The 13,285-nt window shown below is 43.9% G+C and overlaps 1 protein-coding gene across 1 annotated transcript in view; it reads left to right on the plus strand.

Moving 5' to 3' along the window:
• The window catches only part of HYDIN (HYDIN axonemal central pair apparatus protein), a 401,019-nt gene that overhangs the window by 28,377 nt on the left and 359,357 nt on the right, over positions 1-13,285 (plus strand). The window contains exons 5-6 of the mRNA XM_032795387.2: positions 2,690-2,824; positions 12,690-12,889. Coding sequence (XP_032651278.1) covers positions 2,690-2,824; positions 12,690-12,889 — 335 coding nt within the window. The remainder of the gene's footprint in view (positions 1-2,689; positions 2,825-12,689; positions 12,890-13,285) is intronic.

Here is a 13,285-nt window from a genome sequence, read left to right on the forward strand (position 1 = left end):
CCTAAGCCTCATCCCATACTTCACATCCCTCCTGCACACTCCTCCTCTCTCCCACCCCTTGCCCTGAGCCCCTTCCTGCACACCGCACTTCCTCCAGCACCTCAACCCCCTGCCCCAGCAGCCCTACTTTCATGGTTCTGCCTGCAATGTCCCCTCCCAGATGTTGCCCTCGGGGCAAAAAGTTTGCTCACCTCTGCCTTAAAAGCACCTCACTGGTCAACTAATGCATTTTTATGTGGATGACTGACACCCTCTCCAACCAAATCAGCACTTTTTAAATCATCTGTGAAGAGCAAGAAATGGTAAGTCATCTCTGTGCAACTCCCAGCAACCAGCATATGGTGCCCAAGTAATGAAAAGTCAAATGCCAACACCAAGGAATTAATGTCATTGACCCCATCTGATCACTAGAGACAAACTACAGTTGTTATGGTCTTGTTTTGCAATTCTAAAAATAAAATTATTCTGGTTGGTTAGAAACTAATAAGCAGTTCCTCATAGTTTGTTTCTGTTCCCCAAAGCTAAGCAAAAAAGCAATCAATTTCGTTTAGAAAGTAAATATGATTGACAATTTTCTTTAGGTACTGGAGGAAGTCTGACTTTCTGAATCAACATTATGCATCTCTTCACGTCCAAGTTCCTATGCATTTCCAAGTTCCTACCTCAGCAAATGCAGGGCAAATGTACAGGGTCATTTGCTAATTCAGCCAGAAAGCCAAAAACAAAATACATCATGTTTTCAGCCGTTCACAACTGCAGAACAGTCAATTAACCTCCAGGAATTATAAGCAAACAGAAAGGCTTGGAACAAAAGGAGGTTTCAGGCTGTCATTGTCCCACATTAAATAGCAAACATGAGTCAGTAGGAACAATGCAGGTCTCAGTTACAATGAGCTGGTACCCTGTCTTTCTGATTACCAAGGCAACAGGCATTATAATATTGGATGGCGTTGCTAAAGACATTATAATATGGAATTCCAGCTAGCTGCCCTTATAAAATATTGTGATTGTTTCCAAGTCCAAGACTACTCAATAAACCAAACAGTTTTAACCCCTGTAAGATTGTGTTAGCTATAAGCATTCCCTTTCATTGTCCCATTTTTCTATTTCCCTCTACATTCTATATGGCTTTCTTTTCAGATCATAGAATATTAGGGTTGGAAGGGACCTCAGGAGGTCATCCAGTTCAACCCCCTGCTCAAAGCAGGACCAATTCCCAACTAAATCATCCCAGACAGGCCTGACCTTAAAAACCTCTAAGGAAGGAGATTCCACCATCTCCCTAAGTAACCCATTCCAGTGCTTCACCACTCTCCTAGTGAAATAGTGTTTCCTAATATCCAATCTAAACCTCCCCCACTGCAACGTGAGACCATTACTCCTTGTTCTGTCATCTGGTACCACTGAGAACAGTTTAGATACATCTTCTTTGGAACCCCCTTTCAGGTAGTTGAAAGCAGCTATTAATCCTCCCTTATTTTCCTCTTCTACAGACTAAATAATTCCAGTTCCCTCAGCCTCTCCTCATAAGTCATGTGCTTCAGCCCCCTAATCATTTTTGTTGCCCTCCACTGGACTCTTTCCAATTTTTCCACATCCTTCTTGTAGCGTGGGGCCCAAACTTGGACACAGTACTCCAGATGAGGCCTCACCAATGTCGAATAGAGGGGAATGATCACGCCCCTTGATCTGCTGGCAATGCCTCTACTTATACAGCCCAAAATGCCGTTAGCCTCCTTGGAGTGCCCAAGGAGAAACCAAGTAACCTCAGCCTTTCTTTAGACAGTCATTAACTCTCTGCTTCTGGCTTCCCACTCTTTGGGCTTTTGTGACTCTTCCCCTGTGATTCTCTTCAGCTGTTCCTTTTTTACACCTCTTGGGTGGTTCTTCCTCCATCAGTCAGTGCCTTCCCAAGGCTGTTTTCCTCCCTTCCTTCTCCCTCTGCTCCTCATCCCTAGATGAACTCCTTTGTTCTCACAGCTCCAGTTACTTATGTGTATGCTGAGGATTCCTTGACTGTCTGCTTCCTTTTGTTTGCCCAGTTGCATCTTTGTGGCATCTTTATTTGGAGCAGAAAAACCCTATCACAGTAAAAGATTCCACTGCACACACTCCCCCCGCCCCCGGGGAGAGGATGAGAGAACAAACAACATGTGACAATGTTAATCATGTTGCTTAGTGCACTACTGGAAGGTGTCCCCCTCTGGCTCCCTGCTTTTGATCCTGTGACCCTCACTCTCATCCCTGTCTTATCATTTGTTGCCCCTCTGTTTATGACACCCCCGCCCCCGGAATTGTTTGAGATCTGGGTCTGATAGCGCCTCTCCTTAGGCTGGGGGAGGGACCCTTAGATGTGGGCAGGTTCACGCAAACCTAGTCCCAGATGCTCAATAGGTAATGGAAGGTGCTTAGGTACTGTGATGATGAGTGCAGTGCAAGAGCCGACATAGAATAGAATAGATGGCCCACTGCCAACTCAACTCAACACATCAAAAAGTTTAACGTCTCTCCATTTCCCCTATAGTAAACTAATTGCACTTAACCTTTAGGGAGCACTTTCCATCTTTAGATCACAAAGTGCTTTACAAAGGTGGCTAAGGATCAATATCCCCATTTGATGACTAGGATTTCTTTCTCTTTGCCCTTCCATATGGATTGCATAATCTTATATTTTACATGTCTCCTACAGATTCCCCGACTGGTGAAAGTCATCCTGGAGAGCTCTCCTTACTTCAGAGTTATCAGTCCCAATGACGTGGGTCACAAAGTAGCACCAGGCATGGCGTCTACCTTCCGCATCCTCTTCACTCCTGAGGAAAATAAGGTAACATTGCCGCCCTTGAAGATATCATGCCCTTTAAACATAGAGTATGCACACAAGGGGCTAGATTTTGGCCAACAAAACAGGTGTAAATCCAGAATAACATTTCTGATTTCAGTGGCGTTACTCTGGACCCAGCCTCCTGCAATAGCAGGAGAGCACCCACTGCTCCTTGGTGAAGGGTCTCCTTTAACAGACTGTACATTCCCTTTGCCTGTTGTTCTGTAATCTGTCAACCTATTTCGGGGGCTCTTTTCATCCTTCAACACCTAAGGGATTTAAGGTGTAACTCAGGGGTTCTCAAACTGGGGGTCATGACCCCTCAGGGGGCACAAAGTTATTACATGGGGGATTGTGAGCTGTCAGCCCCCATTCCCCCAACCCCGCTTCGCCTCTAGCATTTATAATGGTTTTCAATATTTTAAAAGTGTTTTTAATTTATAAGGGGGGGGTCAGACTCAGCAGCTTGTTGTGTGAAAGGGGTCACCAGTACAAAAGTTTGAGAACCGCTGGACTGTAACTCCTGATAGATTATGCACCATACAGTCAAACGTACGGCTTTATACATGACTGTACATATTCTGACTTACTGAGCCAATTATAAAGACCAGTGCCTAAACTTCCAGAAGTGATCAGTGATTTTGGGGGCCCAACATAGGACCTTTGAAAGAGGCCTGATTTCCAGTGGAGGGATGCTCAGCACTTTCTGAAAATCTGGACACTTTAAGGTGTCTAATGTTGGACACCGAAAAATGGAGACATTCAAGTTCGATAGTTCTTTATGCCGAAAGTCTTTTTTAACCAATCTGTGTATGTCTTGATTGCAGTCCATGTGCCACAGTTCAAGAACCACTGTTTTAGACTAACTGGCTAGGACCAGCATGGAATTGTGGTATTTGAGAGGCCACAGTTGGGATTACATTGCTGCTGTTCATTTCTCCTTTTTTATATGGGATCTGTATGTATGAGTGGGAAGACACATACACAGATGTTCAGTTATACCTGTAGGAATGCAGTAGATTAGGGAAACCTATTCTTAATGTCTCCCTCTCCTCATTTTGGCCTGGGGAAAAGGAGATGATTTTTAAAAACTCTGTTTTTAGGCCTTACAGATATGCTGCCCCTGCAGACATTTGCCTGCTTACATTCCAGCTGTCAATCAGGGAGAGGAAGTGCTACGTGTGTGGCAGAGAGCTGGTTTGGCGCAGGCAAACTGAGCTCTAGATTTTCTTCATTAAGAAGGCGCTCAGTGTGCTGCAAAGGGCTGAATGGTATTTCCTATCTGAAAGATTCTGTGCAGAAATAAATGGGCATATACATTCTCCCACTGCCATGTTATCTCTCTCATACGCGGTGTCCCAAACCCAGTGTTTCTCACATCGTAGGAGGTTATAAAGTCTGTGACATAATCAATTTTCTTCTGACAGGACTGAAAAATTACTGAAAGTCATTAATGTTTGCAGTAAAACTATGTTGTTATGGGGGGAAATTTTCAAGCGTGCCCAAGTGACTTAGGCTCCCAAGGTGGTCTCTCAAGTAGAAAGGACCCATGTTATTTAGGGCTTTATAAATCAAACCCAGAACCTTAAATCCTTACAGGGTTCAGCCCGATTCACCAGGTCCTAATGTTACAAATATGAAAAATGGTTCCTTACAGTGAAATTTTGAAAGCCGTCTGCATTGTGCTTGCAGCTGTGTCATGTAAAGTAACACTGATGCATGCACCTTAAGCTTTGTACTTTGTACGTACTAATGTATGGCCCACTTGTGCTCCCATGATTGATCTTGTGGGAGCAGGATCATGCCACTAGAATCCTTTTTTAAATAGGGGAACCTTCCTGATGCTGAAATACTCCAGTAAATTAGTATGTAAATTATGCCAACATAAGAATGGCTGTGCTGGATCAGACCAATAATCCATCTAGCCCAGTATCCTGTCTACTGACAGTGGCCAATGCCAGGTGTCCCAGAGGGTAGTGAACCTAAAGGTAATGATCAAGTTATACTCTTCTCCTGTCATCCATCTCACCTCTGACAGTAGGCTAGGGACCATTTGTGACTCATCCTGGCAATAAGCCTTAGTGGACAGAACTCCATGAATTTTATCAGTTTCGTTTAAATGCTGGTTTATAGTCTAGCCTTCACAACCTCCTTCAGGCAAGGAGTTCACAAGATTAACTGTGCTGCTGTGTGAGAAGAACTTCTTTTTTATTTGTTTTAAACCTGCTGCCCGTTAATTTCATGTGGTGACCCTGGTTCTTGGTATTTATGGGAATAAGTAATAAAATTTTCCTATTACTTTCGCCACACCACTGTGTCATGATTTTATACACCTCTATCATATCCCCCTTAAGTCTCCTCTTTTCCAGTTAGAAGAGTCCTAGCTCTTTAATCTTCTCCTCATATGGACCCGTCCAAACCCCTAATTCATTTTAGCTCCCCTTCTCTAACCTTTTCTATTGCCAGTATATCTTTTTTTTGAGATGAGGAGACACATCTGTACACAGTATTTCGAGATGTGGGGTACCATGGATTTATATAAGGGCAAATAATCTATCTCAGTCTTATTCTCTATCCCCTTTTTAATGATTTCTAACATCCTGTTTTGCTTTTTTGACCGCCTCTGCACACTGTGGTCGACATCTTCAGAGAATGTCCACGATGACTCCAAGATCTTTTTCCTGACTTGTTGTAGCTAAATTAGCCCCCCTCATATTGCATGTATAGTTGGGGTTATCTTTTCCAATGTGCATTACTTTACATTTATCCACATTAAATTTCATTTGCCATTCTGTTGCCCAATCACTTAGTTTTGTGAGGTACCTACATTTTACCACTAGGACAAAATGTAGGTACCTGTTTGTGTGTGTGTGTCTATGTATGTATGTGTGTAATATATATATACTCCTGATTTACAGAGGTATAGCACAGAACAGGATCAGGGCCTGTGTGTTCTAAAGAAAAGGAGTTTGGGTGCTGTCAGTGGCTGGAATACCATGCACCATGCAGCTTCTTCCTGAGAAATGACCATTTTCATATTATCTCTTAGCCCTCTGGGTCTGTCACACAACTGGGCAGTCAGTACATACATAAATAGCTGATATGTAGCTTTGTTTATTGGCATTTGCTTTGTAAATATGAAATGCAAATCTTTCCACTTGGCAACAATTCCAGTTCATTCCTCTAACTGCTTCTAATTTACACTGTTGTGTTTTATGGCTCGGTTTGTTTAATGTGGGTGTTCTTGTTCTGTAAAGTGTTCCAGGGTGCTCTTGTATTTCTGTCTGACAGGATCTGTCTAATTGGAAACCTTTGCCGAGCTGATGGGCAAATAAACAACGGACAGGAATCTTCACGTTTTATATGTGTCCTTCCGCATTGTTAATAGATTATGCTAAAGGGAAAGCAAGAGGCATATAAAACCATTTTACAGCACAGTTTATTCTATCTTCCACTCCTACTCTTTGCACCATAACAATGCCACATTTTTCACGCAATACCAGCTTAGACGGGAGAGTTTGCAAATTTCATTACTGCCGCCAGTGATGACTGAAGTAATGCTTGTTGATTAATATGAACTATGACAGGACAATGAGTTATTGAATTAGCAGAATTAAGTCCTTTTAAAATTCATTCCAACCTGTTAGAGATGTTTTGTAGCATATTGAAGGCATTTGTAGCATTTCTTCAGGGACAGGGTTCCTGAGGGAAGCACTCAGGTTCACTTTGAGGAATGTCTTTCTATAAAATTGAGTTGGTACCAAATTATCCCCTCATCAAGGACAAGAAAAACATAGTCTCTAATTGCAGAGTTCTTTGTGAATTGTTCATTTGTGGGAGGGGGATGTCCCCCACATAGCAGAATTGTCATGGGGTATTTATGAGATCTCCAGAGTCTCTGCACTATTTTCCAATACCGCACAGTCCTGCCTCCAGGATCCAGTGGCTCCTCTACACTCTTGCCTGACTTTTAATTACATTAAAGTGGACCTGGTGATGTTCTTTGCAGCTGTCAAGACTGATTCCCCACTCTGGCACTCCTAGTGCAGAAGGTGGGGGCCCGCAAGGATTTTAAAAATTAATACTGGCCACTCCAGGCTTGTATTAAACTCCCAAGGTTACAGCTTCTCTCAGACCTTGGATGGATAGATACTACCACCATCCAAGTGCGAAAAACACCTTTGAAACCAGAAAGGTACACTTGGGAACTCCTTCCTATGGGGTACCACCAAGCCCTTTCACCCCACCCGCCCCGGGGGGAAGAGCTGAGAAAGAAAAACAAAGCAAATCAGCTGTTGCCACCAGCTAATTAAACAACATGTGCACAAACCTCTTAGGACACAAAAATCCAATCCTATTCTTAAAAAAGGTAAATTTTATTAAAAACAAAAAAGAAAGAAAATACATCTGGAACTTAGGCTTTTGCTAGATTTAAAAAACCCACTAACAAAAATAAAACATCAAGAATAACCTTCTTGAGGTCCAGCTTAAAGGTTACAAGCAAAACAGAAGCATTTGGGGTTAGCACAGAGGAGTCCACAAGCCAATAAGAAATAAACAGAAATAAACCTAATCGTGTCTTTCTAGACATTCCCTAATTTACTTACACATCTGGGGTTTCATTAAGCAATCTCTGGGTATGATCTGATGGTTTTTCATGCCTGGCTTTCAGCTTCTTACAGCACCGCTGCTCCGTGTTCCCCTCTTTCCCAGAGAACCACAACACACGCACAAAGGAAAGTTTTTTTCCAATTTTAAAAAGTTCAAACCTTCCCATTGGCTCTTTTGGTCAGATGCCTACTCCTTTCATTTTACCTGTGGGTTTGTTAACCCTTTACAGGTAAAGCAAGTAGAGAACAACCACCAAGAGGGATTCCACAGCCAACTGGCTGGCTGGGGGTCCACAAAAGGGAGCTACTTCTGCCCCCCCATTTATCACAGAAGCTATAATCAGGAAATACCTCATGCAATATTTGTACTCAATTATAGAGTTAAACTGACAGACGAGAGCCACCTGGGTAGTGATCAGACATACCATTATGAAATGAAAACATGCAAATCATCAAACTGGTACAGAAATGAAGCCTTAGATTGCAGAGATCGTGAAACAATAGTTCTTTGAGTGATGGTCCCTATTGTGGGTTCCAAACGCAGGTGCTCATGCTTGCCATGCACCGGAGCTGGAACTGTTCATTGTAGTGTCTGTTGACCTGCACGTGTGTTGTGTGTCCACCATATGATATGTCCAAGGCTTTAAGAGGCTGTGCTGGTTGATGCCGCTCCAGTTCCCTCTTACTGCCGCCTGGCCAGTGTCAGAACCCCGTTCCTTGCTGCTTGTAGCTCGCTAAGAGAACTGCTCTTCATTTTTGCTGTATATATTGGAACATACTTCTGCCATAACAGACTCATCTCCCCAACATGCGATGAGATCCAGTACCTCCCGTTTGGACCATGCTGGAGCTTGTCTGCGAATCTGGGACTGCGTAATCTCTTGTGATGATGGACTCTGCATGGCACCTGTGATGGTGGACTGTGCTGATGGTCACCTGTACTGATGGTGACCAAACAGGAAACGAAATTCAAAAGTTCCCTGGGCTTTTCCTGCCCACCTGGCTAGTGCATTGGAGTTGAAAGTGTTGTCCAGAGCGGTCACATGGGAGCATTCTGGGATAGCTCCTGGAGGCCAATAGCGCCGAATTGCGTCCACAATACCTTTAACCCGGGGTTGTGATCTCAATTTAAGTGCTACTCCACTTGCCGAGGTGGAGTACAGAAATCGGATTCAAGAGCCCTTTAAATCTTAAAAACCGGCTTGGTTGTGTGGATGGAATCTTTTTTTTTTTTTAATTAACTCGGTTAATTTCGAAATAACAGACTAGTGTAGACCAGGTCTAAGGCATTCACTTTCCAGTTGGGTTTACAACGCCCTGGTTATATCAGCATGTCCAAAATGATAATATGATGTACATTTTTTCTGTCATTTGCTGAATGCCAAGTACCCAGCTAACAGGTGCAGTGAATTCACACTGGCTACCCTTAGCGTTTCATTTTATTAGAAGGTTAGACTGCAGATTAAGTGCAAAAGTATTCATTCAGGGAGGATTGGTACAGGTGAATGTGCAGAACTGTATCACAGCTAATGTTCTGTTTCTTTATCTTTCCATGTATGGAGAGAGTAAATCTCCCTGAAACTTGCAGCTTGAATATTTGAAATTTGTTTCTAAAAAACAATTTTCTGATGCTGTATGTAACAGTGTCTTTTGTTGTAACCTGAGAATCCCATCTGGGCTGGCAGTCCATGTGGCATGAGAACCATCAAAATGCACAAACTATTAGCTGCTGCAGCTCTGGTAATAAAATATTTCTAAACTTATTCATGTGTCTGTGTGCCTGGGTTTATCCTACACTAGACAGCACCTGGAAAAAACAGCACCACTAAGAAGAAATGTGTCATTCAGGTGATAGTAACAAGTAGTAAATTCTATGTGCTGGGTAATATAGTGTTAGGGAAGATTGTTGCTGCATTAGAAATGTGTTTAATTTAAAATGCTGAGGCCATTTATTTAACAGAAGTAGTAGCAAGAGACAGTTTTCACTGATTTCTAAGTACCCATGGAAGAGCACCACCATGATAAATGAGTAGGTAGTGTGGCCTAGTGGATAAAGCACTGCACTAGCTTCAATTTGAGATGTGGGTTCTTATCTTAGTTCTGCCATTGGCCTGCTGAGTAATCTTGTGCAAGTCACTTCCCTTCTCTGTTCCTCAGTTTCCCCATCTGTAAAGTTAGTATAATGATACTGATCTCCTTTTTAAAGTGCTTTGAGATCTCCTGATGAAAAGTGCTATAGAAATGCTAGGCAATGGCGGAATTATTAAGAAGATGCAGGCTTGGCTATCAATTTAGACTATTGTTTCTTAGAGCAACCTTGCTTTTCATTCCTCATGTCACAGACTTCTTCAGGTTAAGAACAGAAGTTAGTTGGAAGGTAGGGCCAGTTGCGCCATTGGTTTTAGTGGGACCAAGATTTTACCTCAGTATACAAAGTCTGTAGCTCTGGAGGCTAAGCTAAAATCTGGTCAGTGTATAGTAGAATGATTTTGCTGGTTTGATTCTGGTCCCAGCTGTGTTTATCCAGGTCTCCAAACCACCACTCAGCTGGCTGGGATTGTCCAGCTCTGTTCCGAAAAAGCCAAGGCCTTAGAGTCCCACAGTTAGGTTTGCTGTGATTGGCATGTGTTGGCAGAGCAGTCTGGGAGAAGACTGAGCATCTCTGATTCGCAGCTGGGTTGGCTCTCACTGTTCTATCATTGGCTTGTCCAATTCATCCCACTTTTGAACTAATAAAACCTCAAATCATTGTCTTCCCTCCCCCACAACTCAACACCAGAATTATTGTGCTCACCTTGTTTGGTGTTTCTTTGGAGACTGGCTGATCTTTACAGAATGATAAAATATACACATGGCTACATTATCAGGAACATGCATCTGGGTATACAAAGAAAGTGATAGCTGCCAACCTTGCTAAAGAGCTGATCCAACCCAATTGGAACGACTGGGATACCCTTGTCACAGGGCTTACTATCTCAGCACAACTACTTCTTTAAACTGGCTTTGCTAGTCAGCTGCTGTAATGAACAGAAGAGGCTCTGGTAATTTCTGGCAAACTCTGAGGTTTCACCTGTGATCCCTATAATCCAGTGCATGGAATTATTCCCTTTCACAGTGTATCGAAATAGGAATAGCAGATATTTTTATCACAATTGCTTAGCCGTTGTCTTCCTGAATGTTTGGGTGCAGTGAAATAAAGTGTATTGTTTGGAATGTTTGACTCATTTGCAAACTGATAAATAAGCCATACCACTGGAATTGAAAGCCATTAGAACATTGTCATATTATATTACATAGTATAATGTAAACATTTTAAATGTCAGACCATTTTGTTTTTAAACTGTTAATCAGAGGCTTCCATAATGGTGTGATTGTAGATGGGTTCATGGGTTAGAGAAAATGGGACTCAGGTGAAACCTGAACTCTTTCTCTAACAAACTGATAATCTTCCTTAGCACTGCTGCTCTTTAGTATTCCAGTTTCCCTTCTTCTTCCCTTCAAAGACAATCACCTGATCTCCCCAACACTAACCTGGACTTTCAGCCATTATCTGTTTCTCCTCAAAACCCAATTATCTTCTGGGTCTCAAACCCTCAACAAGGAACCTTAACATTGCTGGCATCTCTGGATATCTGAGTCTCAGCAGACCTGTCGTGGTGTATGCACCCCATCCCCCTTTGGGGCAGGGCAGGGCAGTGATATAACCGCGGTTACCTTCCCTGGTGGCCCTTGGGGAGACCACAGTATGGCCAGACGCCAGGGGTACAGCCTAATGGCGAAAGTCAATATGGTGGCTCTCAGACACAGTGCAGCATGATCTTATGGCCAGAGTGAATAGGGCAGACCTCGGACACAGGGCAGTGCGACCTAATGGCCAGAGTCAATATGGCGGCCTTTGGACACAGGGCAGCCTAGCCTAATGGCTAGAGTCAATATGGTGGCCCTAGGACACAAGGCAGAAACAATATGGTGGGGAAAGGTGGGGGTCACCCCCAGAGGGGTGAGGGCCTGGATTGGAGGGCCCAGGGCCCTAACAGTGACAGTGTGGTCCATTACTGGGTCAGTGGGGAATCCCACCGAAATATGCTGACCTCATTCAGCTGGGAGATACCACTTGCTCACCCTCCCTGGGTCTCTTCCTATCGTAGTTGCAGATGCTGCTGTCAGTGGGGCGTCAGGGTCTCTGAGCTCCTCAGCGTGGATGGTCTTCCAGGGCTCCAGGCCTCCAATCTGTCTCGCAGGGTCTCTGGCTCTTGCAGGCAAGGGCTGTGGCAGCTCTTCAGCCGAGCTTTGGCCGAAGGGCCTTCCCCTCCAGCAGTCAGCCCAGAATGAACTGGGCTGCTCCCTTTTATACTGAGGCAGCAGTTGGAGCATGCCCAGCATGGGACTTCCACCACCCATAGTTGGGGTTAATCCTTCTCTCTCCCGTGCAGGGTATGCATGCCCCATCTGTCAGGTCTAGGATCTCAGATACACAGTGTATCCTGGGAGCTCCTCTGACCTAGGAAAGCCCCAGAACACATGAGGTTACAGCAGCCACTCAGTCTCGGCACAGACTGCCAGCTCTGATGAAAGAGACCTTACAGTGAAACTGTTAGCAAAGGAAGGGAGGGCCCTAGTGGAGCTGAGGAAGGTTAAAGAAACACAGGATGTTGAGAAGAACAAGAGTTATTGTGTCCAGTTTGGGGGAATCAGAGTGGGAGCTCCGAGCTGAGGCAGGGGACGGGGAAGAAAAAGGATTGGATGGTTAGGAGGGGTTGAGTTCAAAGAAGGAGCTGGTATCCCTATGAGGTGTCAGGGAGAAGGATGAGAGTGAAATTAACTTGTCTCACCATACTAACTGTATCAAAAAGTCAATTAGGATTAGGTGACGTACAGGCTTGCAGTTGCTTGCTTTCAATATCTGTACTTTCACTACGTTACCATTGCAGAAAAATTGGTACTGTTTTTGAACGTGTCTCTATAAAGGGGATTAATCATAAATCATAGTAGTAGGGAATAGTGCTATTTTGCTAACTCCTGAAACACTGGAAGCAATTCTTGTCTCCAGTTTGGGAGGAATGCGCTGTAGAAAGATTGTTAACCCATGATACAAAGAGTGAAGGACACTGCACCTGAAATGCCTTAATGTTCCCTGTTTGTAACTGTGGATTCTGTTGTTCATGAAGCCAGTTGAAGCCAGTTCCTTCTGTTGCTCGCTTTCTTATGGGAATGATGCCTGAGTTTACCAGACTGATGTGTGTGTTATTTCCCTGTAGGATTACATCCACCAGGTAACCTGCATCACGGAAAGAGAAAAGTTTATTGTGCCTATCCGAGCTATAGGGGCTCGGGCAATACTGGACTTCCCTGACCAACTGAACTTCTCCACCTGCCCCGTCAAGTACAGCACTCAGAAAACTCTGCTGGTTCGCAACATTGGCAATAGAGAGGCCCGCTACAGAACCAGTTTTCAGAGGTAAAGGGGGCTTTGGTTGGTGTTCATGTGCTTCACCTTACTTGCCGAAGGCTGTGTTAATGTAGGATAGCAAAGAGGAACAGAACAATCAGATAACTTGCACATTGCAGCATGTCCTGCGGACTGGGGGGATGTTTAGAGCCCACCAGCTTTTTACTGTCACTTGCTTCGTGATGGAAAAAGTGTCTATCTGAGCCTCCAACCCTTGTCCATGGTAGGTTGCAGAGTTTTAGGGCATGTCGTTGTGTGTGCTCCATGGAAAGACCATGCACCAAGCCTGTCAGATTTGAAGGGAAAAAAAATCTTGCTGCAGCCCTGTAGTTAAAGATACAGGTAGGAAAATGGTAGCTAAGTCCTTCTCCCACTATGGAAGGTATGGGTGGAGCTGTTGTCAGT

The sequence above is a fragment of the Chelonoidis abingdonii genome, chromosome 19 (genome assembly GCF_003597395.2).
Source record: "Chelonoidis abingdonii isolate Lonesome George chromosome 19, CheloAbing_2.0, whole genome shotgun sequence".
NCBI classification, from domain to species: Eukaryota; Metazoa; Chordata; order Testudines; family Testudinidae; genus Chelonoidis; species Chelonoidis abingdonii.